Source organism: Sminthopsis crassicaudata, chromosome 5, assembly GCF_048593235.1.
Source record: "Sminthopsis crassicaudata isolate SCR6 chromosome 5, ASM4859323v1, whole genome shotgun sequence".
Classification (NCBI taxonomy): Eukaryota; Metazoa; Chordata; class Mammalia; order Dasyuromorphia; family Dasyuridae; genus Sminthopsis; species Sminthopsis crassicaudata.
Genome location: NC_133621.1, coordinates 20,589,106 through 20,616,640, shown reverse-complemented (window position 1 = coordinate 20,616,640; position 27,535 = coordinate 20,589,106). Strand labels below are relative to the sequence as shown.

At 37.0% G+C, this 27,535-nt stretch overlaps 1 protein-coding gene across 4 annotated transcripts in view; it reads right to left on the bottom strand.

Annotated features, from left to right (window-relative positions):
* The window catches only part of GADL1 (glutamate decarboxylase like 1), a 205,990-nt gene that overhangs the window by 93,488 nt on the left and 84,967 nt on the right, over positions 1-27,535 (bottom strand). For all 4 annotated transcript variants that reach the window (XM_074267624.1, XM_074267623.1, XM_074267625.1 and 1 more), the window contains one exon: positions 5,762-5,961. In XM_074267624.1, the coding sequence (XP_074123725.1) occupies positions 5,762-5,961 (200 nt within the window). The remainder of the gene's footprint in view (positions 1-5,761; positions 5,962-27,535) is intronic.

Here is a 27,535-nt window from a genome sequence, read left to right as displayed (position 1 = left end):
TATACTTTCAAGCTCTGAGGGTCTAATACCTGATAGGAGAATTTTACTTTGCATTCCCCACCTCAGTACTCACCAAGCCTCCCAGAGATGGTAACAAGTGATGCTGGGAGGGAATTATATCTAGTATTTCTATGTTTGTAAAACATTTTACCTGCCTTATCTCAGTGAATCCTCATGGGAACTTATTTTCTTTTACATATCATAGATTTAGATAAAGAGTTAGTCGAGACCTCAAAGACCATAAAATTATGCCCTCCTTTGCAGATGAGGAAACTATGGCAAACAGACTTTAAATGACTCACTGAACTGATGCTCAGAGTTCACAGATTGTTGCCATTTTTCCTTCATTCTCAAAAAGGATCATGACATCTGGAAGGTGATGACAGGAATTGCAAGTGAATTGGATTTAAGTGAGATAGGGCTGTGCAAAGTCACCAGCTGCTTGCTATCTTTCCTCCTTGTAAGTTTCAGAGATGAGATTCAGGTCTGAGTTTCCCTTGGCCACAATCTAATATTGTCAAAACTAACATTTAATACAATGTTGAATAGTAATGGTGATAGTGGGCAACCTTGTTTCACCCCTGATCTTATTGGGAATGGATCTAGTTTATCCCCATTACATATGATACTTGCTGATGGTTTTAAATAAATGCTATCAGTCAATTTAAGGAAAACTCAATTTCTTCCTATATTCTCTAGTGTTTTTAGTAGGAATGGGTGTTGGATTTTGACAAATGCTTTTTCTGCATCTATTGAGATCATCATATGATTTTTGTTAGTTTAGTTATTGATATAGTTATTTGATATAGTTATTAATTATGCTAATAGTTTCCCTAACATTGAACCAGCCCTGCATTCCAGGAATGCCATATAAATCCTACTTGGTCATAGTGTATTATCCTGAGGATGACTTTCTGTAATCTCATTGTTAATGTTTTTTTTTAAGATTTTTGCATCAATATTCACTAGGGAAATTGGTCTATAATTTTCTCTCTCTGTTTTGACCCTATTTGGTTTAGATATCAGCAGCATATCTGTGTCATAAAATGAATTTGGTAGGATTCCTTCTTTCCCTATTTTTTCAAATAGTTTGCATAGTATTGGAATTTACTGTTCTCTAAATGTTTGGTAAAGTTCACATGTAAATACATCTGTTTGCCACACTATCTAGCCATTGTGTGTTGTTATTATGGGGTTTAAATGGACAGAGGCTTTGGAGTTATTATTTGGAGACATTAGCAGCTGAAAGAAACAACTGATAAGAACTGAATAGTTGCTAATATGCATTGTTAGAGGAGTTTTCTTTACCAGAAAATCCAAAAACAACTCTGTGGAATATGACTGAACAACAAGAGCCCATAACCCATGAGTTTCACCTGATTCCATCACAATATGAATAAAGTTAAAGAGTCCACTTCAAATGTTCATAGGGACTATTTGTGTCTGACCTATGGCAGAACATTCCAAGCTCATATTGGTCTGATAAGTCACAATCAGTCATATTAACTTGACTAACTTGACTAACATAGTAATGCCATTTTGGTCCAATCAACTAATCAACTAGCAAAGTTCATTGTACATAGACTCTGTGAGAACTGGTTAAATGATCTTCCAGTTCCTTTTTTTTTTTTTTTTTTAATTTTATGATCTTGAACCTATCATTGTAGCCTAAAGGACAAAGAATAGCCTCAATATTAGGAATCAACAGGAATAAGTTGAGAGCTAGATAGTAATGAGTAGCTAGAATTTATATAGTGTTTTCCTTATATCACTTTTGTATATGTAGCTTTACATTGCTTATCTCATTTGATCTTTAATGTGAGATAGGTGCTATTATTTGACCCATTTTATAGAAATGTAAACTGAGGCAAGCAGAGTTTAAATAACTTGCCATGAATCACACAACTGGATTTGAATCCAGTTCTTCCCGGCTCCAGACTCAGAGTTCTGTGCATTTTGGTGCCACCTATCATTGTCATCATTGCTTATAGTGATCCAGCAGTTTAAAACTTCTGAAACTGACAAGAGACTATTAAACCATACATAAGGATCTGTGGGACCTCAAAGTGACTTAGCTTTAGATTTTAATCTTTTTTGTACTTTTATTTAGAGAGGGGTGTGTGTTTTTTTGTTTGTTTTCAGTATTTTGTCTAGAAAGTTAAGCATTTTCCAGTTTTAACTGATCATTTAATCTCAAGTCCTGTCCTCATATCTTGGTTGGAAAAGCTAGACCTCCATCCAATTCTGCTGATCTCTTGAAATCCTGTTAGTGAGCTGAGCAAAAGTGTATCTAGGGCTCTTGTTTTGCTTATGTTACAGAAGATATTTCCTGAAACAACTCGCATTTTTTTTTTTTTGCAAACATTTACCAGGTACTCTCCCAATACAACATAAGATTCTTGAAGTCAGGGATAGTTTCATTTTTGCCTTAATATTGCTGGTGTCTACTACCATGCATAGTACAAAGCAAGCAATTTTTTAAAAAACATTCATTATAGATAGATAAAGATACTATATTTTTTTGAAATGTTCACAGATCTCAGGTTAAGCACTCCTGATTTTATCCAGAACCACAAGACTGTCCTCCAGGAACAATATATACAGAAAAAAAATCCTATAATGGAAGTATTACAAAACTTTGCCAGTGGAAAGAAATGTATTTCTTAAATCTTAAGGTCAAGATGCTATTCCTAAATTAAGCCAAGTCTAAATTCAGTAACATTGAAACATTATCACTGAGGCATCCACATAATCCCCAGTGTAACCTATCAGGAAGAAAGGAGACACAGCTGGTCAAGTAGTTAAGGAGGCTGGCGCAGTGCCCAGGGAAATTGACAGCTCATGACATGATGCCACTAATGCCCACTGAAGCCGCCAAGAGATCACCGCGTGGAATATGCCTTATCCTTGAGACGCTGCCTGGGTAAGGCATTTCTGCTTCTTGAAGAAACAATGTCACTTTCACTTAGAAATGAGCCCAGGTAAATCCTCACTATCAAAAATGTGGATCTCTCTATTCTGTATCCTGGGAACTCGCTTACCTTGGGCCAATATGCTGGAAGGAAATTACTTTTAACTACCATCAGGCAGCAGTTTCAATTGATTAAGGATGCCTTCCCCCAAAGGAATAACCCACTTGGCCACATGTGCAAATGCATACAAAAAAAGATGGCCCCAGAATGAAGATGGGACTATAGCTTCTTTGGGAAGGGGGACTTTCTGAGGAGCTTAAAAAAATAAAAAATAAAAGCAAAATACTAAAAGGAAGAGCTCTCCTGCATATCTTCCAAGACTTGGTAATTTAATGTCCTTGTGAAGTGAAACTCCTAAAAAGGAGCTTGTGTGGGTTGGCCCTAGTATGCCTTTGGCCCATGGTAGGGATGGCGTTTCAGATGTCAGCTGTGAAAGGTTAAGGCAGGTAGCTGGCTATAATTTGCATTTGGAAAGAGGGAGATTCTTTTTCAAGTATTGGTATATAGGTCACAAAGCCCACAGCTGCACCCACTGAAATATGTGGGGACAAGGGAGAGAGTTCCTAGGCAAGAAATCAGAAAACCTGAAGACTGGTCCTAGCTCTTCTTCTAAGTGACCATAGGGCTCACTTTCCTCATCTGTAAAATGGGATTATTAATCCTGGCTCTCATAATTCATAGACTATTGTGAAGATAGCATGGGACTGTGTATAGACTTTGGGGGACAGCAAGTATAACACTTTGGAATTTGCAAAACACTTTAATATTATTATCTGGATTCTGACAACAACCAGGTGAAGTAAGTGTTATTATTATCCCCATTTTATTGCTGAGAAGAATAAGTCTGTCCAGAGTCCCACAGCCAATAAATGTCTGTGGCAGAATTTGAACTCAGGTCTCCCCCACTCCAAATGTAGCACTCTATCACACTATACTATATAAGTATAAAGTAGGTTGCTAATATAAATTATTAGAGGGGGCTTCTTTACCAGCAAATCTATACCAATGAAATAATGGTCGGAAAAATTTATCCATCTCTACCTGTATATATGTATATGTATGTATGTATATGTAGTAGTGCAACTATGTATACATATATATGTGTGTGTGTGTGTATGTGTGTATATACATATATATATATATATATATATATATCTCAGATTTAACCTCAAGCAAAAAATCTGCATATATATTGACTGAAAACAGTAAGACCAATCTGAGACAGATGTGAACTTCAAGATAAATATTATCATTATATATGTATTTCTAAGTAGCTGAGGCACTACCCATTCAATCAAAAACATTCAAGAAAAAAATGTAGGATCATTGAAGTTTATATTGGAAAGTCCCATAGGGCTTATATAGACCAACTCCCTCATTTTACAGATTAGGAAATTGAGAACCAGATTGTGGGAAGTGATTTGTCCAAGACCACACAGCAGCCAGTAGTTGAAGTGAAGTACGTGACTTCCAATCTGGTGCTACCCCACTGCGGTGTCAAGGGTGGGAAAATAATTTACCATAATTTCTAGGATTTTTTTTACAGCAGGCTAAAATATAGTATCGACATGATATATCTGATCAGTAATAAGTATTCCTTCATACAGAGATATTTTCAGAATCTCTCCCAAATTATCAGAAGCATTCATCCTAAATGCTGTTCCCATAGGGACACAGCCTGATCTGAAGAATTATTTCACATTTTAAAACCCCCATGTGAGTGATGTTCCAGAAAAGATAAATTCAAACACATAAGGAAAATGGCCTCCTTGAAACCCTTAAAACATGCTTTCCCACAGTCTGTTCTCATTGAAAACTTTTATGACCATTGACTGGGATATCTCATTGGACAGCCCTTCTGTCAAGAAGGACCATCTTCAGAGTTTTGAAATAAGTTAATAATGGATCAGACACTGAAGTGTATTTTATATTGGGTCCAGTCATTTAAATTCTTGGAAAACTGTATTTTAACAGAAGGAAATTAGGGCAGCATGGTATAATAATAGCTATTGTACTACATTAATTATATCATATTATTATCATAGCTGGCATTTATATAGCACTTTAAAGTTTGCAAAACACTTTATGTTATATCATTTTAATCCTCATCACAACCCTTAAAAGTAGGTGGCATGGCACCATTTTTATAGTTAAAGAAACTGAGGCACATTGAGGCTAAGTGATTTGCCTGGGATCACACAGCTAGTAAGTAGCTGAGAGAGAGAAAGAAGAAAGAAGAGGAGGAGGAGGAGAAGCAGAAGGAAGAGGAGGAAGAAGATAAGGAGGAGCAGGAGAAAGAGACAGAGATAAACTGAGTCAAAAAGCTGCACAAAGAGAGAAACAGACAGAAAAAGATGGAGGGAGGGAGGAAGAGACAGAGAGAAAGAAAGATCGAGAAGGAGAGAGACAGTGAGACAAAGAGAAAAACTGGCTGGCAGCAGCAGTAGAGTCAGTGGCAAGTAATGGAGAGTTTAAAAGTGACCAGAATTTTGAAGACCCAGCTTTTCTGGAGTTCATTGAATCATAGCTTTAGAACTTAGAGGTCACTAAATTCAAAGATCTCATTTTACAGATAGAGAAACTGAGACACAAAGTGGTTAAATGACTTAACACTTACTACCTCTATGGGGAAGGATTTAAGTTCAGGGCATTCAGTCTCCAGACATGGAATTCTACTCGTTAAGCCAAAGGGCTCCCAGGAGGCCTCTCTGCCTTACTGCATCCTTGATTATATGCCCATATTACAATCTGTGATATCAGCAATCATATCAATGTGCACATGTATATACCTCGCTAATGCAAGAGCCCGGTTCACTCTTTCTTCAAGACCCAGCGTCCCCAGGGCCTTCCAGGTCATCCAGAACTTGAATGCATCAGGCCGGCGGCTACATTGGATCGACTTGTCTCCTGTGTCATAGCTGACATCATAGAACTTATCTTGTTGGAAGAGGTAAGATGCCTTTGCAGAGTAACATCTCTTCAGAAGGTCCTGTTGGGTAAGAGAAAGGAAAAAGAAATAAAGCAGCTGCCCAAGGAAGGGTCTTTTAAGAACCATTTTGTTCATGGCCAAGAAACAAGCAAAATGTGAGACATCTGAATGCTTTGGTTTGGACTAATCCCTCAATAAATGATGGCCTTCCACCAGTCTGTATCTTGTATGCACCTCTTTATTACCTACTATCTTTCCTATTAGAATCTAAGCTCCATGAAGACAGAGACTGTGTTTGCACTTGTATCTTTTTATCCCCACTGCTTAGCCATGATTTGCATGCAGTGAGTACCAAATAAATGCTTCCTGAATCTTCAAAAGAAATCGATCAGTATGTGTGATCAATGAAGTTTAGCCACTGGGCTTTGTAAATGCTCAAGAGCATGATGGCAAATCTCCAGATTACCAATGGACAACGCCAACACTGGCAGTGGAGCCTTGGAGGCTGCCATTTTGAAAATCCTAAAGGAAACTAAAGCCCATCAATGTAGCAGGAAGATTTCAATGGCCATTGGACCTGATAACTTTTGACATGAGAGTGTTCTGTGCCCACTGTCTACTTTTCACCCAAATCTATGATTTTATTGGTATGGAAAAAAGGAACTCCTTTTACCAATTCAGTTCAATAATAGTTGTGCAACTCATCATCTTTCGAGTCCTGTAGGACACTGAGAAGTCAAGATGACTTGTCCCAGGTCAAACAAATAGGATGTGGAAGAGGCAGAGCTTCAGTGAGCCCAAGTATAGGACACTTTGTCAGGGCAAAGAAAAGCGTACAATCTCATTTTCTTCCCAACCCATAATGAAAGGATCAGAGATATTATTCAGGCAGTTTTTACTATAGTCCTACTCTTCATTTTCTGGTTTCTTGACAGAGATATTGGAACAGTTGGCCACTTACTTCTCCAGTTCATTTAACAGATTACAAAAGTGAGACAAACAGTTAAGTGACTTGGCCAGGGTCATACAGCTAGTAAGTATCTGCAGCCAGATTTGAATTTCCTGCCTTGAGATCTGGCAATCTATCCACTATACTACATAGCAACCTGATTAGAAATGACATTCATATAAAAATAAACACACTACAAACTACATACACATACTTATTATATTGGAAGAAATATGTCTAATAGTGAAACAAAGAAAGCTGAAACCATTTGTGAATGACTTCTCTATCTTTATAATCTATGGTTTTTAAATAAATTTTTGTATATTTTGTCATCTAATATTTATTTTTAATTATTCTTGATACAAAAGGAAAGGGAGCCACAGATGCCATTTCTCTCTTTTTTTCTCTACCAAACTTCTGAAATACAAAGTCTGCACTCCATTTTCCCTGCCTTCTTATCTCCTTTTAATTTTGAAGATTTTCTTAGCTATTCTACTAAAATGACTATCTTAAAGGTCATTGTGCCATTTTTACCACCAAAATGAACAGGTTTTTCTCAGTCTTCTCTTTCTTTGACCTCTTACCAACATCTGATACTTTTGACAAGTCCTTCCTTCTTAATGCTTTTTTGTAAAAAAGTAAATAAATACATAAACAAAAAAAACAAAACACTATGTTCACTTGAAAACCTTGAGTCAATTATTTCTTTATGCAGATGAGGAATCTGAATCTTGGAGAAGTCGAATGACCCTGACAGCTAGTCAAAGATAGGTGGAATCTGAAACCAGGACTTTGAACTCCAAATTTATTATTCTTTTCACTTTACTATGCTATCTCTCTTGAACAAGATTCACTGGGCCATCTTCATTCTGTTCTAAACCCCTCTATCTTTCTTTACAGACCCATTTATTCTAGTCAAACTGGTATCCTTTACTGTTCATTGAACATACTATGAAATAGTACTGCCTCTATGCCTTTGTTCCTGCCAAAAATGCCTTTTCCTCCTCTATAATCCTTACTTTTTTTAAGCCCTACTCAACTCCCAACCTCTCTATGATGCTTCTTCTACTGATCTATAATTTTCATTATGATTTTCTCTTTTTTTATTAAAGCTTTTTATTTACAAAAGACATACATGGGTCATTTTTCAACATTAACTCTTACAAAACCATGTGTTCCAATCTATTGATCTATACTAAAATGATTTCCACATTTTTTCAATCTAAAGGCATTTATTGTCCATACCATTAATCTGGACCAAAACATCAGCTAATAATTGTCCATCTCCCTCCCTAGTATGCTTGTCTGCTCACCACTCAGGTAACCTAGTGGGAGGCAGACACGTCAGGCTACCCACCATTCCACTATCTGTACCCTGACAATACAGAGTTTCTGACTTGGACACTATCTACCAGATAGACAGCCATTTTGCCCTCCATACTCCCAATTATTGCTATCTGACATACCTGTACACTTTAAAAATAGGGTTTTAAAAAATTATTTCTTATTAATTTAAACATTAATTTCTTTTTAAATTTTAAGTTTTAAATTCTCTCCTTCCTTCCTAGCCCTTTTCCCAATTACTAAGAAGGTAAGCAATATATCAATTACACATATGAAATTATGCAAAACAAATTTCCATATTAGCCATATTTACAAAAAAAGCAAGACAATAAAGAAAGTGAGAAAATGTACTTTAATTTTACATCATTTCTCTGCTGGATAGCATTTTTTCATCATAAGTCCTTTGGAATTATCATGGATTATTGTATTGATCAGAACAGCCATGGCTTTCTCAGTTGGTCATCATTGCAACTTTGCTGTTAATGTACACTGTATCAGAGCACTTTAAGGATCATGGGCCTTGCCATCTGCCCTGTAGCTGCATGCTTAGAACCACTGGGACATTACAGCTGCTTTGAAGGTTGAACTGCTTGATAAGAGGGATTGTCTTCCTTTTCTATTTGTATTCTCAGTTCCTGGCACATTGTAAATCTATAATAAATAACTTTTCATTCATTAATTCATTTGTTCATTGCATTAGTACTTATCTTTTCATGTCTCATCTAAATAATTCAGTGCTGACCCTGGTGCCTTGACCAGAGCAGCTATCCAGTGAATAGCTTCCACTGATGGTACTGATGGGGACATTCTCTGCACTCACAACACCCCTCCTGTTCACATGGCATTTAGTCCATATGGTATCATCTCAGCCAAGAAATTTCACATTTTGTACATCCCCAAAAATGGAATTTTTTCAAACACAACGTGTTTTTAGCAAGTTATAGAGTCATTCAAAGATTCCTGAGGTCGTCCCAAATTACATTCTTGGGAAAAAGGAAAAAATATAGTTGTGGAAGAAATGGAAATGCTTTATTTCAGTCACTGATTCTACTTGGCTATGAGTCACCATCTCTGAAGAATTCAAGTTGTGGATCCCCCAAAAGGACACAGAGAGGATAGATCCCATCATCCACTCCCAGCAAATAATGGTGCAGGAGAGAAGCAGCCTACAAAGGATGTCATCAGAGAGATTTATTACAGCAAACAATGCAGGTTGGTCACGTGGTGAGAGTGAAGGATGAACAATGGACCGCCTATGGGCCAGTCCCAGAAATAAGGAAGCACTAGCTCAGTTCTCTTCTGCTTGGTCAGATCCCACCTGCAGGAAAGTGTCCAGTTTTAGAGGCCACATTTGAGGAAACACATGGATTAGCTAGAGAGTGTCCAAAAGACAGAGACCAGGAAAAGGAAGGACTTTAAAACCATGTCATATGAGGACAGGTTGAAGGAATTAGGGATAATTAGTCTGGAAGAGAGAAGATTCAGGGGATGGAGGAAGAGGGACAAATGTGATAGCTTGTCTTCAAGTACTTCAAAAGCTACCATGATGATAGTGACAAGTAGAGTAACTAGATCTGTGATTTCATTGATATAGGGAAGTCCCACATGAGGAAACTCCTTCTAGGAAATCAGGTCATCCTTTCTTGCTGCCTAGGGCTTTAGTCAAGCTCAAATAGATATATGGCTGTGTATTGACTTAGAAAATCATAAATTAACATTAACTATGATCTATATTATGTTTTTTTTTTAATTTTGTTAAATATTTCCCAATTTGGTTTTGATACCTCTGACCTGAGGGTACTAAGACGATAAGGATGTGATCACTTGTCCATATTGTCCAGGTCATTAGCTTGCATTATTCAGAGATTGAGACATACAATATTAAAGTCACACAACTGACATGGAGTCAAATGGAGAATTTGAATGTGGGGAGAAATTAAATTTATTTTGTCTGGCCCCAGAGGGCAGAGCCATTAGCAATGCATGGAAAATGTAAAGGGGGAAATTTTAGATGTAAAGTCAAGTAAAACTTCCTAACAATTGGATCTACACCAACACGAAATAGTGAGTTCTTCCTCCCTGGAGATTTTCCATCAATGGCAAGAAGAGCATTGGTCTGGTGTGCTGTAGTGGGGATTTGGGGGATTTGTGTGTTATAGATGACCACTGAGGTCCCTTTTACTGAAATTTCACGAAATGTCAAGAAATGTAGAACTTTCCTGCTACTTATATCTTCCCACCTCCTCCATCCCACACTGAGCAGATCCCTTATAGATAATTTATACAAGAATTCTACAAGATAAGAAGGCATGGTTCAGCTGCTAGGTGCATCATAGAAGAGCACGTATGCTCCCATCCATTAGATCACAGATTTCTCAATGTATTCTATTATTTTTAAAACAATCCAGAAATAATTCTGATTGGGTCAGAGGGAAGGGAAAAGCATTTGTAATAGCATCTACTATATGTCAGGCACTGTTCATCATCTTATTTAATCCTCATAATAACCCTGGGAGGTAGCTATTATCGCCATCCCTATTTTACAAACAAGGAAAACAAGGGAGACAGAGATTAAATAACTTTGTCCAGAATCACACAACTACTAAGTGTCTGAGGCTGAATTCGAACGTAGGTCTTCCTACCTCCTGTTCCAGGCCTCTATCCACTGAATCCCCTAGCTGCCTCCAGGAAGAGAAAAAAAATATTTTCTTTTTATGAAGAAAAGATAGTATTGCTTTTTACTTTTCAACCACAGTTGCTTCCCTGTACTCCCGCCATAAGACACAGAACTATTCTTGATAACAAAAAAAAAAAAAATTAAGAAAGACCAATTGATAGCATTATCTGAGCATAAGCCAGCTTCCTCATCTGTAACCCCCATTCTTCTGCAGACATCATCATCACTTCTCTGGGACCCATATGGTCCATGGTACCGAAAGCTGTCAGTTTTATATCTCTTTTCCTTATCTCTCCAGATCTTGACACTTTCCTAAACCACAAGGTGGATTGACTAGCAATTCTCCACAAACAAAAGTCAAGACATCCCCAATATATTTCCTGCAACTCTAGAAAAAAGTGACCAAATTTCTCATAGAAAACAAAACTAAGCAAGCACAGAGGGATGATGTCTCTGTCCAGACATATTAACAGGCTGGTATAAGTCCATGTTCACAAGGTATTAAATATTCCCATAACATATGATAAGGAGAATACATCCAGCTTCCCCTTCTAGAGATAAAATGGTTACTGACATACTTATCTTTTAAAAAAAAAATTGCCCCAGCAATGACTGCTCAGGACTGCTATGGACTTGTCCCTGCTTTTGCTATTAATCCCCTTCACTAAGACAAATCTCAGCTGGATAGACAAATAAAGAAGGACAGAGTCAATAACAATGCTCTGGGCTAATTAATGGACCAGTTGGTCATAGCTCTGCTAATTTCTGCTTGGGGAACATTCTCCCTGCCTAGGAAGGTTTCATAAAGAACAACTAGAGGATTAGGACTTATTCTTCAGAAAACAAATGATGAACCTGCTCATCCCTTCCCACCCAACTCCCTCCCACCCCAAGTCCCTGCTGTGCATTTAATTTCACGTTCTAGTATTAAAATAAATAAAACATCTTCACTTCTAAGATGTCCTTCAGCAGAGAGAAAGATCAGGTTTCTGAGGAAAATAATGTTTTGGCACAATTACTGCAGCATGAACACATTTAGGGATATTGTTTTTAATAGTTTAATGAAACATCTTCATACCATCCAGGAGAGACAAAATACAGAGATTGGGAACCTGGTAAGAACCATCACTTGAGGCTAAAAATGAATCAGAACCATTAACATGTGACAAAGTTAATTAAGTATTATCTCACAAAACAAGAAAGGAAAACACTCAGGGACTGAATGACTTGATCTGTTTGACAGAAATAGGGAATGTAAACTATGTAAACATTTGCCTTATGTTTCAATGTCAGTATCTCTTAAGCAGCTTGTGCAAGTCAAAATGGTAGATGGAAAGATATCAGACTCAGGGGGGAGTGAATGGAGTCAAAAGATGAGATCAATCTGCATAACTATTGTTAGTTGAGTAGAACTCATTAATTACAACTCATTGGTCTCTGTAAAAAATCATAGAATTGCAGGATTTTATGTTTGCTTAGGACATCAAGAATCACCTAGTATAATTCTTCTCTGAAATGTGAAGACCTTCTCCAAAAACTGGCTACCTGGCCTTCTTGGAGGATGAATCATGGTTCATTGAAAAAAGCTGAATTTGAGTCCATTCTCACCTCGGATTCTTTGTGTCCATGGGAAAGTCAACTAACATCTCTGAGCCTTGGTTTCCTCATCTGAAAAAGAAGACTGGATGCCCACTGAGGATGCATCCACTGATGCCCTTCTAATTCTAAATCTTGGTATCCTGATATGACACCTTCAGGTCCACAGAGTTCTTTTCATATATTATCCCATTTGACCATCACAATAATCTTATGAGAGAGGTACTAGAGATATTATTATCATCTGGATATTATAAATAAAAAACAGAGGCCTAGCGAGTTTCAGTGATTTTCTGAGAGTCACATAGCTATTCAAGTGTCAGAAAGGTTTTGAAACCAGATCCAGGAATCCATCTACCATGTCACATTGCCTCTTTATGTTTCTCAGGAACATTGATTTAGATCAGAAAAGGATCTTAGAGGATATCTAACCCACCACCATTACTACATTTCATTTTACAGATGAAGAAACTGAGGCTCAAAAAGTCATGTGACTTTTCCAATATCACCCATATAAAGTAGCAGAACTGGGATTTAAACACAGATCCTCTGACTCCAAAGATAGCACTCTTCTCACCAGATCATTTTCCTATCCCTGTGCTCCATATAAATTTCACTTCTATTTATCATTAAGGAGCCCTGAATGGTGATCATCATTTAACATTGAGCAGTATAACTAACAGGTTACTTATATTTAGGGATGTGGGGCAGCGAGGTGATGCAGTAGATAGAGTACCAGACTTTCAGAGTTCAAATCTGGCCTCAAACACATACTAGGCTGTTTGACTCTGGACAAGTCACGTAAAACCCTGTTTGCCTCAATTTCCTCATCTGTAAAATAAGCAGGAGAAGGAAATGACAAAGTGCTCTAGTATCTCTGCCAAGAAAACTCCAAATGGGATCACAAAAGTCAGACATGAATGAATAATGACTGAACAACAACATTTGGGGTGAACTGGTAAATTTTTAATCACCAGTTCTTATTATCATTATCACAAATGTGCACAGGAAACATTTTAAAGTTTAATCTTGATTAAACATTATTAACATTTTCTTTATCACTTTCTTAAATCTAGATAATTAATAAAACAATAAATCAAGCCCTAATTCATAATCTTTGCCAGTTTCCAAGATGAAAATGCTATCACTGAAAATTTAACAATCAGCTCTTATGAACCAATACTATTAGACTCTGACACTCCACTAGTTATACTCCAGATCTTTACCAGTAGATATCTCATAGCAGTAACTGAATGATTGACCTCTATTATAATCAAGCTAGAAACTATCTTAATGTCTGATGTATGTATCAAATTTGTGCAAGACACAAAGTTGAGAGAAATAGCTGACAGAAAGGGTGAGAGAATCAGAAATCAAAGAAAATTTCAGTCTAGAATGTTGGTCCAAGTTTTGTCAAATAAAACTGAATGGAAATAAATGTAAAGTCTTAACTTTAGGTGCAAGAAATAAGCTTTACAACTCCAAGAAGTCAGAAACATAGCTAGATAGCAGTTGATATAGCAATTATCACTATCTAAAAATGGAATTAACTGCTTCAGAAAGCAGTGGGCTTGTTCCACAATGATTTAGTAACCTGCTGAAAAACAAAACAAAAAAAACCGGAGCCAAGAGGTGGGGATTCTCTGCTAAATCACCTAAGCTTTCATTCTTCAGTTTCCACATTTGCTAAAGGAAATGATATTGCTCTGCCTGTGTAAAAAGAGAATTAATGGAAAAGGCACAGCCACCAATACCTGCTGGGTTTGTGAAGATCACACTGGTTTTCTTGATTCCTTTTCAACATCTTTAGGCAATAAGCACTCATCTGGTAGTGTGACAGCAAAATCAGCTTGGTGAAATCCTCAGGCTATGTCTAGGATGCTTAGCACTTAACTACTTGGTAAGATCAAGTTACTGCTACTTTCCTAACAGCACAACTCTGAAAAATTTATAGGATTTCTGAAGATAGTAAAAATCTCCTGAAAAAGAAGAATTTCCCAGAAGAATAGAGATTATGGAATGCAAATTTGCAATTTATTTTGTTTTTGTTTTATTCTATTCCTAACAGAAAAGTACACTGCAATCTCATGAAGTTACCCTATTTCAGAGTAGATAGAGGGCAGTCTGAAAAATAAAAATTAGAGAAGCCTTTAAAAAAACGTCATGGAAATCAAGAGTGGGAGGGGAAATTTGTCTCAGAAACATCTAAGTGCTTTTATAAATAGATGAGACAAATTTGATATCCCAGTCATTGTTGAATGCCATCTTTGTGTACAAAGTGGTCTTGTCCTGGCTTAAAAATAGCTTGCTGATCTTCCCTCTCAAGTCAGCTGAGTGTTTGCCATTAAAAGGGAGCCCATGTTGTTTGAAATTGCTGTATCAAAGCTGAGAGGCAGCCTGAGATCCGGAGAAAGACTTGGATTCAAATCCCATTTACTCGCAATGTATGAAACCTTTGGACAAGTGTTTTATCCCAGGTTTCAATTTTCTCATCTGTAAAATAACAGATTTGGATTAGAAGATCCTTTCTAACTCTAGAGCTATGATTCTATTGTATCATGGTGGATAGAATCTCACTATCAGTTCAGCCATCAGCTAAGTCCCAAACTGAACTCTACATCCCATTGTTCTTTAGATTTTACTGTACTATTAATCACAGGGAAGAAAGATTAGAATTGTTATCCTTGGTTCCAGAGAGCAGAACTCGATGGGCTTTGTAAAAATGCAAATTGTAGACTGATATAAGGAAAACAAATTTCTAATAATGAGTCACATCAAAGTAGAATGTGCTGATATAAGAGATAATGAGGTTTTTTTTTTTTTTCTCACTGAAAGACTTCAAGCATAGATGATAACTTGTAAGGATATTTGGAGGTTGTTTTTTTCTAAATATGGCTCAGACAAGATAGTTCCAGAAATCAGATCCACTACTGAGATTCTGGGCTTCTGAAAGTGCTTAGCAAAATCTCTATTATCTTTTTTCCAAAGTTAGCCTTTTCAGCCTAACCATTTCCAAATTTCCTTCAATTTCAAATTGGTGAAGTCTAAATGGAAAGTCTTTTGGCTATGGCTTGACTAGAAACATGAAATAATTTGTTTTTGAGGAGTAAGGAAATATAGCGGATAGAGTACTAACTTCAGAGTGTGGAAGATCCGGGTTCATCTATCATACAAATAATATATAACAGTTTGGGTGACTGTAGATAAGTCACCTAACCTTAAGGCAGTTAGGTGGAAGAGTACATAGAGTGATAGACCAAATCACAAAGCTTAAATCCAGCCTTAGATGCTTGCTAGAGGAAAATCATTTAACCCCTAACTGCCTTAATTTCCTTCATCTGTAAAGTGGAGCTAACAATAATACTTACCTTCTAGGTTGTTACAAAATTAAATGAGATGTTTCTAACATAGAACTTAATATAAATGTCAGTTGTTGTTATTTGTAATTACCTAACTTCTTAGTACCCCAAGCAATTACTTAGGAATATAAGTTGCAGAGAAGGCACTAATTTGTTTTGGAGAGGTAAGCTTCTGATGAGAGAGCAATTTACATGGGTAGGACAGAACCAGCTTTGAGAGCCAATCAGTCAATTTCTAGGTGCATTTGCACCTCAGAAATCAGCAAATACTATAAACTGAGGCTTCACTTGTTTTGTTGATTGTCTAGACTTATAAAAGTGATGGAGAAAATATCAATACAACAAACTCAAGTTAAAAATGTGTTATGCTTCTCCTTCTCCCCTCCTCCTCCTCCTCCTCCTCCTCCTCCTCCTCCTCCTCCTCCTCCTCCTCCTCCTCCTCTTCCTCCTCCTCCTCCTCCTCTTTCTCCTCCTCTTCCTCCTCCTCTTCCTACTACTACTACTACCACCACCACACCACCACCACCATCATCTATACCCATATAACTACTACTACTTCTTTTCTTTGGAAACCCATTATTAAACATTTATAAACAGACACCCCCAAAAGCCAAACAAACAAACAAAAAAAAAAAATGAAAAACGTTGTATTTGCTTATCCATGTTTAGTTTCCTTTCTATAGTAGAATGGAAACTCTTTGAAGGCAAGGATTTCTGTTTTTCTCTGGCTCCCTGCCAGGTACTTTATCCCTAAATAAATGCTCATTGAATTAAAAGCATATAGCAAAAACAAGTTCAACTGTCCTTCCCAGAGATGGTTATAAGTAAACACATACAAAACTGTCCCCTTTCCAGGTTTACTGTGTTGATAAAAAGGGAAAGCTTAACTCTGCACTGAAGTTCAATGGAATCTCTCCACCCCCAGTACAAACACTTAACAAGATCAGGCGGGGTCTAGTGCTTATTGTGCTGTTGTTAACAAGACCTCAGGTCTGGCTCAAATGGAATTTTCAACCTACTGTGAAAAGATCATAGGCCTCTATTTCCTAGAGTTAGAGCAGCCTCTAGAGTTCTGGCCTCTGCAGCACAGAAAAGAGATGAAAGATTGATTTTCAGGCAATAAGAGGCTTTGTTGAAAAGCAATTCTGAGCTAAACTTGACCAGGTCTTCCTTTCTTTTTTAAATAAGTTTTTAGGAACTTTTGGAAACATTTGAAAATTCCATAAACACAAGCAATTTGGCTAAATAAGTTTTTTTCTCAAGTAACTCCATGGAAATGCTATGGAACTCATCCTGTAAAATGGCACAGAAACATTAAAGGCTGGCATACTTTTTACATTTCAAAGATTTCCTCATAAAATATGAGGATCTAAAAAATAATGAGTCCTAATAGCAGACATTTACATAATGCTTTAAAGTTTGCAAAGCATTGCACGTATATTATCTCAACGAATCCTTACCACAAAACCTTGGTACTCTTATACCCATTTAACAGATGAGGAAACAGGCTGAGAAAGAGGTTAAATAACTTGCCTGGTACACAGATAGTATGTATCTATTTGAATTCTGGTTTTCTTGATTCTGTCTAGCCCTGAGAGACGAAGAATATGAAACTGTCCAAGAGCCAAGTCCTCCTAATAGGCTTTGACCCTAAATAGATATTATGTTACAATGGTGTTGGGGTACAGGAGAGCTATAAGCCAAACCCTTCATCAGGGTTTGTTACCCTCAGCTCTATGAATGCTTTAGGCTCAGAATTTCAGTGACAATTTATTGAAAGAATTAGCACTTTAAATTAAATAAATTGAAAGATACATTTTAAATCTTATTCACAAAGCAAATACATAGTTACCCAAAGGGAACTTTAAGGGTGTAGTAGTTAAGTAGTAACTACTACTTAAAGTAACCACATGAGTTTCTGCTTCATTTTTCCTATGATGCGTTGACCTCTCCCTTCTCTCTCAATGGTACTCCCTTTCTCACTTTGTAGCTCACTTTCCTTTGACTTTCCATCACACTTGTTACCTTAGGTTTCTTAGAAGAGTGATTACTGCAGGTCACTATTTGCAGCATCATAGGGGTAACCTTTGTGAGTGACTATTCCTACTCTAGCTGAAACTCATGAGCCTCCATTGGTGTATTTCTGATAAACAAATCAGTCGCAAATGATTAGCCTTCATTAAAATGGAAAATGCAAAGCAAAAACACATTATTTCCATAAAATTCTACTCACAAATTTAGATCATGTTCTTCTACTAATTATAGAAGCTCTGTGGGCAGTGGACAGATGCTTAATGCCCCAAGGAAATAAGGTATACTCATAAGAAATGTATATGACCTGGGCAATCTACAATTCTGGAACTATAGGATTGATTTTTTTCTGTCTCTGAAATTGGTCGGAAAAGCTCTTTGATGAACCTAGCTTCTGTATGTATGCATGTTTCTACTGCTAAGCTGTTCTCCTCTTATACTTTATTGTTTTCTACATACTCGATGACTCAGGAGCATACTGTCTCATTGGCTCAACCCCTTGCCTGGAATACTCTGTCTCCTCACTTCTATACTTTGACTTCCCTGCCTTCCTTCAAGAGTTAGCTCAGAACTCACCTTCTGCAAGAAGCCTTTCAAAATCCTCCTATGACCAGGGCATTTGCATACACTGTATGTACCCATATGTACAATTTTGTATATGTTGTTTCCTTCATTAGAACATGAGTTCCTTAAAAGCAGATTCTTTGTAGCATAAGTAGTTAGTACAATACTAGATATAGAGTAAGAGCTTAATAAATTCTTATTGAATAAGGCTAAAAGTTCACAATCTTAGCTGGATAAATCAATATACTGGTGTTTTTCCCATGATGCTCCATTTTTAAGCTGCCTTCCTGATAAGGTGGGCTCAGTCCTCAACAGCCACAATGCCATATCCATCATCTCCAGCTTCAGTCTTAGTTTATTCTTTCAAATATGAACCTCATCCTCTATTTGGAAAAAAAAAAAGGTTCTTTCTAAAATTATTCTACTTTACCTCTAAGCAATCAGAAGGGCCAATGTGAAGAAGTATTTTCTGTCTTCTACTCTACTACTCTTGGTGACAGAGGGTAGTAGGGAATAAGGTATATCTCCACTCTTTTTTCTTCTTTTTCTTCCATAGCGTGTGACAATCAAAAGTCATTTATAGTCTCACTACTTCTTGTTTACATCAAGTAGCAATACAGAGTAAATATATATCCTCTCCCCTCTTTCTCCTTCTCCTCCGGTAACAATAAAGGAATCTCAGTCACTCTTTTGCCAGTTCAGTCTGTTCTGTAATCAGTGATAGTTTATGGAAATGGTCACAGCTTCTCTTTGACAATTCTGAAATCTGTTCTTTTACCACCTGGTCTTTTTTATTCATCAGTTAACTCCTCTCTTTGAAGGACTTCACCTTATTATATAGTTTGTAATGAAATTCTCATCTTTTGTAACTATGTCATAATCAGGTAAAGAATATTTGTCTCATAAATATAAAAACAATCCTGGGGCCCATAGTTTCCCACTCATTAACTGTACAAGGACTCTATCTTTTCCTCTGCAAATGAAGCTTTGAATTACAAAACACTACAGTTTGCTACATGCAACAATCTACATGAACACAATTTTATCAGTTCTCAATTATATCATTGCTAAAGACTCTTAATGCTTCCACTCTTTCCTCTTTGCACCCTATCCTCTAAAATAATCTTGCTCAAACATAAATTTGACCATGCTACTTCCTGCTCAAGAACATTCAGTAGTTCACTATTGCTTCTAGAATGACAATTTCCTCGGTTTTACACTCAAAGTTCTTAGCAATATGTCTTCCGTATGTATTTTTAAACAGTGCATATTACTCACCTTCCTATAAATCACATTATAACTGAAGTGGCGAATCTGGTGTTTCCTAAACTTGACATTCTATCTCATCTCCATGTCTTAATATAGGTTGTTCCCTGTTCACGAAATAAATTCTCTCTTCAACTTAAAATATCCATAAAATATCCCTTAAACCCTTAAAATATCCATATTCCTTGAGCCTCAGCCTAGGTGTCTTGGGAAGCATTTTCTGATTCCTATGGCTACTACTGTTCTTTCCTCAAATTTTATTGTGTTTATCTCTGCCTCATAAACTCATGAAATGGAATGTAAGTTCCTTGAAGTTAGGACCTGTTTTTCTCTTTTCCTTTATCCAAAGTGTCTTGACAGAACCTGGCACACAGTGTTTAATAAATGCTTGTGACATTGAATTTAGCTGATGTAAGAGATGAAAATGCCTTCATTCTCTATCACTTTATAAAATCCACAATTTAATTCCACAATGATTAAGCACCTACTGTGTTCACAGAAGGCACTAGACATGCTCATCTTATGATATATTCTATAATACCATGACTTTACATATTCCCAATAGTAATCAAGTTAATAGGTATATTTCTAAAACAAACATCCTTTCTCAGACAAGAAAAACTCAGCAGTGACAAACCAATGGATTCATTGTTTTAATAATATCTAATGGAAAGACCATTTCCATAAACTATCATTTATTACAGAACAGACTGAATTGGCAAAAGAGTGACTGAAATTCTCTCTTTATTGTTACTGGAGGAGGAGGAGGAGAAAGAGAGGAGAGGGTATATATTTACTCTGTATTGCTACTTGATGTAACATCCAGCGCTCTTGATTTTCAATGTCTATTCACTTGCTGTCAATGCCCACCAACAGGTGAATGACTCCAAAAGTCGTAACTCTATTCAACAAAGAAAGCATTTGCAGAATACTTTCCCCAAGGCTCCCTCTCATGTTTCATGGAGTGGTTTAACTGAAGGCTAAGCTATCTGCCAGTTTTCCTAATTGGAAAATGAAACTATTAAAGTGGACAGTGCTCAAAATTCAGCTCAATGCCACCTTTCCAGCTGAAAGCAATCCTTTTTTATTACTATTAAATATAAGTTTATAGTTCTCCCTGGCTCTGAAAACTGGGTTTTTTCATTGTCTTTTCCTGTGTTTCCTGGCAAGTTTGATAGTGAAATGGTACAAAGAATCTGACAGCACACCAAATGGAAGCATCGACATCTCTACAATGAAATCATGATGGTTTAATCTGTTCTACAGAACTGTCTTTCACTAATAATAAAACTAAGAAATATTATTTCAAGGCATAATTCAAAGGACATACAACAGTGGGCTATACTATTTACTGATACCCGAATAATGAAATAAACAGAAAAAGTGACTTAATACAAAAGGAAGTAAAGCCTGTTCTCCTTGCCACTCAATCTATCGATCAATAAACATATATGGCGTGCCTTCTATGTGCCAGACACTTTACTAAGTGCTAGGGACATAAAAAGAGGCATGATACCAAATCTCCTAATTTTGGGTATTTTCACTGGCTGTTCTCCATGCCTGGAAGTTTCTCCCTGCTCATCTCCACCATCTGGTTTCCCAGGTTTCCTAAAGTTTCAGCTAAAGTTCAGAACTCAGCTAGTGACTGCGAAAGAAGCTTTCCCAGTCCTTTTTAACCTTGCTGTCTTCCCTTGAGATGATCTTCAATCCATCCCATATGTTTATATCAAGGTGCTTATTCACTGTCTCTTCCAGTAGACTGAGAACTTCTTGAGAAAGAACTTCTTCATCTTTCTTTGTATATAGCAGTCACTATAGGGCTTAACAAATGCTTATTGACTTCTTGGCTAATTATTGATGGCGATTTCTCAAGAGGAAAGAAAAGTGCAGACCTAGTCCCATCTTTTCTTTCTATTTCTCTTTTCATGTCAGTCCCCAAGCCCTTTCTTTTATCAATGAGCCTACAATAACAGAGTCAAAGAACTGAAATTCAGAGTAAGAAAGACCTTCAACAATCATGTAGAATTATAAAAGAATTCTCTTTTCAAAATAACCAACAAGTGGTCATTCAGCCTTTGTTTGAAGACCAACACTGAGGATCTACAACCACCCCAAACACAGCCCGTCCCATTTTTGGAGTTCTTTGGTTATTAGGAAGCTTCTTCTAACTTCAATTCTAAATGAGTCTCTTGGAAACTTTGTCATTGCTTCTCATTCCATCCTCTGGGACTAAGCAACATGTCTAATCCCTTTTCCATGGCAGTCTTTCAGATGCTTGAGCCAACTCTCTTGTCCATCCAAAGTCTTCTCTTCTCCAGGTTAAGCATTTCTACTTCCTTCAGCCAGTTCTCACCTGCTATGGACTCAGGATGGTTGCCTACTTTCACTTAACCCAATCCTTAGTGTCTCAATAGCACTTGAACGGTGGCAAAGAAATGGATTAGCAGAGGTTCTCAAACTACTGGCCATGGGCCAGATGGGACCCACTGAGGACGTTTATGCGCCCACCAGGTTATAGCAAATGGGCTTGAGGGGCGGAGACAAAGTGTGAGTTTTTGTTTTTATTATAATCTGGCCCTCCAACAGTCTGAGGGATAGTGAACTGGCCCCCTATTTAAAAAGTTTGAGGACCACTGGATTAAAGACTAAGGGATTTATACTTCCAATTTCATTGTAAAGATGGATAAAGTATAAACTCCTTGAGGACAGGGACTATCTTTTGTCCTATCTCCAGAGTTCAGTATAGTGCCTAGCATACAATAAGGACTTAACAAATGTTTATTGATTGATTGCATAAGTACATATAATACAATAACAAAAATCTAACATTTACATGGAAGTTTGACATTTTAAGTGCTTTACATTTTATGTCAAATATCTAACATGAAAATATACATGTAAAATATGTGGTTGTTCATCGTTCATTCTAGAAGATGACCATGGTGATGATGTACTGATTTACATCTGAATAGGATATGAGTGAGACAGTTCTGTGCAAAGTCATCATGTGTATGATTATCAGCCAAGGACAAACCCAGTCAATGTCCTGAACAAATGAATATAATTAGCAAATTCTTACTTGCATTTGGCCTTCTTTTTCTTTCTAAAGATAATCTAGTTTTTGAGGCAAAGGTGCCGGCCCTGATGAAAGGCACTGGCCAATAACACTCTCCTGTACTAATTCTGGTTCAGATTCCTCTGGGAGAGGTGGTGACACAATCTGCTGAGTTGTGTTACAATCTGTGCTAAGACAGAAGGGATGAAATCTTTAAACAAACCATTGGCTCATAAGACAGGCACTTTTTTTATTTCGACAACTTTCCCACAGGAACTTCAAGCAATGGAAGAAAAGGACTGGCTGAACATTTTCTCACCCTTAGGATCACAGATCTAAAAGCTAAAGAGACCTTAACAGTCAGTCATTGAATCCAATCACTTGTTTCACAGATGAAAATTTTCCAGAGAGGGAAAATGATTTGTTTAAGATCAGCTAGTATTTAGCAAAGCCGTAATTCAAACTAAAATTCTGAAATCTGCACCTATGGTCAGTATGCATCCCATGAATAAAACAATAGATTCTTGAAAATTAAATGGGGATTGGCAGTGCTTTTTTTGTTTTGGAGGGAAAAAAATGATTTAGAAAAAAAGAACAAAATTCAGTCATGGGATCGTGGAGTTAGAGGTTTAGAAAGGTTGAAATCATCTAGTCCAGGTATACTTAACCTGGACAGTTTTGAAATTAGGGGAGAATACTCTTTTATTTCAATTGTAATCTTAGATATTTTACTTTATACAATGAAAAGTATTTTTCACAGAAGGGGTCTCTGGTTTCCCCACACTGCTATAAGGACCCATGATACAAAGGTGAAGAAAATCACATCCCTGTCCCACTCCTTCATTTTACAAATGATAAATCTGAAAGCCAAGGTATTGAAGTGACTTGTGAAAGAGAAAGTGGCAGACCTAGAATGATGATGGATAGACTGTGTGTGTGCATGTGTGTGTAACTTGAACTCAAAATTTGCTTCCTCCATTTATTATTACCCATATGACCTTGGGCCAATGTGCAACCTCTACATGATTTAATTTACAATCTGTAAGAGGAGATTGGACTCAATGATTCTTAGGGTCTTTCTAGCTCTCTGTAATCTTTTCCTTACTCTTTTAGAGTCTCATGGATAGGCCAGATTTTAGAAGAGTAGATTTCCAAGATGTAAAGTCCCCACATAGTTCAGATTGTTCTCCTTTTGGGACTTTGGTTTCCCTGAGTACAAAAGAAAGCATTAGAATAGATGATTCCCAAGGTCTCTTCTAACTTTACATTCTATGCACCTCAGATTCTACATGAAAATGGCCTTTTAGGGAGGGGCTGGCCCTTCCAACTGGGAGAGACTTTGGTTCCAGTTGCAATGTTCAGAGCTGTCCCCTAGAACTCATTGGGAACTCTCTGTGATTCTCTATAATTGTTGCCTTCTGAACCTCCATTACAGCAGGGAGGTTGACGTTCCAAACTATACCTAGATTTAAATGTATGAGGAAAAGGGAGAATTCCCCGCATGAGAAGATGCTTTGACACAAAACACGGTGATTATCACATTGTTCAGAGCTTTCAAACCACTTAATGGTACTTCTATAAGGCCTGGAAGAGTAGGAAACAATAACTAAACCACCGTTTGCTTTTGTTTCTCTGAAATGTTCTATTTTCTTTTCCCTCCCCTTATTCCACCGTGCTCTGGCATTTATAAGAGCTGAAATAGAAGTCTAGCCATGTTATGCTCCAAAGTAAAAAGCCATATTATGCTCTAAAAATACATTTTATTTTGTTTAATTTTCATCTTAATTTAATCTTTTACTGATTTTTTTCATATTTGACTCTAAATATACTCTACCCTTTCTTCTACCCAGCGAATCATCCTTTATCCCAAACATTAAAAACAAAAGAGAAGAGAAAAAGCAGTCTATAGAATAAACAACATATTAACTGTGTCCAATAGTGTAAGCAATATTCTACAGCCATAGCCTCCACCTTCTGGAATGAAGGGAAAGAGGTATACTTTCTTATCTCTTGCTTGTGCCCAAGATTTATTATTAAAATTAAATGATGCTTATTTTATTTTAGAAAACATAGTTTCAATATCATATAGAATTGAATACAGTCAGATTCCAGTATGATAACAAAATTAGAGATTTGGACTTTGAAGTGATCTGTAAGGTCCATAATTTCTTAATTAAGAAAACTCTGAGCCTCCTTCACAGTCTCCAACCAAGGGGAAAGAAAGAGGCAGGGAGATCCATTATGGTTATAGGATTGGTTCAATAATCATAGTGAGTTACTTATATAGGAGCCATCTGGGGGCAGCTGCCAGACAATTAATTGGCTCTTAGAGACCTGCCAGGCAGTCTAGGGCAGTGACCAGATTATTCAGTGGATCCCTGCAAAGATCCCCCAAAAGTCCCATGGTAATTATAGAAATCAAATAAAGGAAGGAAGTGCAAAGCATCATTATATGTGTTATTAGAGAGTTGCATTATGCTTACCAAGCTATTCCAATTTGGGGTCAGAGTGTCATTATTAGATGACATGCCAGCAACCTTGGGTGAGTGCCTAGACATTCAAGGCTATGTGGTGGACACAGAAAAGGTGATGTCCTTGTTATGTCTTGCTACAGCTTGCACCTATTCTTTTTATGGCTTCCTGATATGTCCAGGCTAGCTTTTTTGAGGATCACTGGATGGGCCTTGGTCTTAGCAGGAGAGTCACCACAAGGATGGTCAGGGAATAGAGTCTGCAGTCTGCAGTCTGGAATCTGAGATCTAGCTCCAGCACATAAGAAATTATGGACCTTACAGATCACTTCAAAGTCCAAATATCTAATTTTGTTATCATACTGGAATCTGACTGTATTCAATTCTATATGCTATTGAAACTATGTTTTCTAAAATAAAATCAGCATCATTTAATTTTAATAATCAATCTTGGGCACAACCAAGAGATAAGAAAGTATCTCTCCCTTCATTCCAGAAATCTGCTAATTTCAAGTCCTCTTAGCTCTTAAATACCTTAGTACATTACTAGTACATTACTACAGCACACTGAGCATGTGCCAACTGTAGAACCATTACATCACACCAAGTACTAAGTTTATATGAATTCATTTTCATTATCTCATCAATCACATTGAGTAAACACCCTGTGGTAAGTATCCTTGTTTCAAGTATACTTTTCCAGAGTTCCAGACCTCTACAGCTTTCAACCCAGTAGAGACACCAACAAGGGTGTGGGCTACTCAGTTTAAGTACGTTCACACACACACACACACACACACACACACACACACACACACACACACACTTACTTGCTAGGCACAATATTCTCTCTCTGTCCCATTCCCCCCCCCACTCCAAATGGCTTTCATTCCAATAGTATTGCCTTCCTAATAGCATGGTTTTCACCAATTGGGAACCCATTTAGAGCCCAATGGATGTAACTCACTTATTTTACAGTTAAAGAAAGTGAGGATGAGAGATTAAATGACTTGTTTAGAATGATGTAGCTACTGATTCTCTGAGGTAAGATTAGAACTCAGGGCTTCCTGATGCCAAACCCAGTATACGATACCTTGTATCCCCTAAACTTAGGCACTGTGACTCAGTAATCCCAGCATTAGGCTAATGCCCCAAAGAGTTAAAAAAAAAAAAAAGGGAAAGGGAAATGACCCATATTACAAAGATATTCCTAGAGTTCTTTTTTTGCTAGTAAAGAACTGGAAATAGAAAAGGTGATCATCAGTTGGAATGACTGAACAAATTATGTTATTGGGTATGATTGAATAATAATTATTATACTTTTGAAATGATGAAAAACATAGATTTCTATGAACTGATGGAGAGTGAGCAATAGCACCAGGAGAACAATTTATACAATGACTAAAATGCTACTACAAAAAAAACGACTTTGAAGAGCTTAAGGACTCTGGTCAATGCAGTGACCAAGCACAGGCACAGTTGCAGACAATGACAATTGATGAACCATTCTACCCATCTTTTGATAAGGAGATACTAGAGGAGCAAAATACAACATTCCTTTTGGGACATATTTGGACTTGTTTTTGCCCATTGTGCTTATTGGTTATAATAGATTTCTGTTTCCATTTCAGCTGTTTGGTGGTATTGTCAACATTGTGTTTTGTTTTAATCTTCAAGGTTTGGAACAGAAAAAGGGTAAAGATAGATGGAAGAGGATGGTTATTCTGACTGGTGCATTCCATCATCTTACAACTATTGTTCTATTTAAAAAAAACCTTCTGAAAAACTTATCCCAAATTTTCAGTCGATTTTTTTTCTCACTGAAATGCAGGTTCCCGCCAATGATAGAGATTGCAACCCATCCAGTCACTTTCTTATGCCATTGGGATGATACTAGTGGATCATAATCTGACCATTAGTCATCTCTCACGCTCATCACACCATCAGATCAGTTTCCTTTTTTATCTTCCATTTCTTGACAATATGCTTTACTTCTAGTCTTTTTCCAAAATGCCTCATTGGCTCTCTAAGACAGCCTGCTCCCACCCACTATGGGCCTGTCCATTACTCTTTGGGTAATGCTCATTTTCAAACCTTTGGAGATTGTTCTGCTCCATGTCTCCCGGCCAACAGCAACACCAGTAGAATATTGATATATATTTTAAAAGCAACTGAAAGCAAATACTGACTCTCCCAGCACATAGACCTAGTTTCCCACTTAATAAAGAGAGAACAAAAAAGTGCTTAGATTTGCTCCCCTCTATTCTATTGAATTTTTAAAATATCTTGACTTTTCTTTCAGATCAAAGCATTAAAAATTAT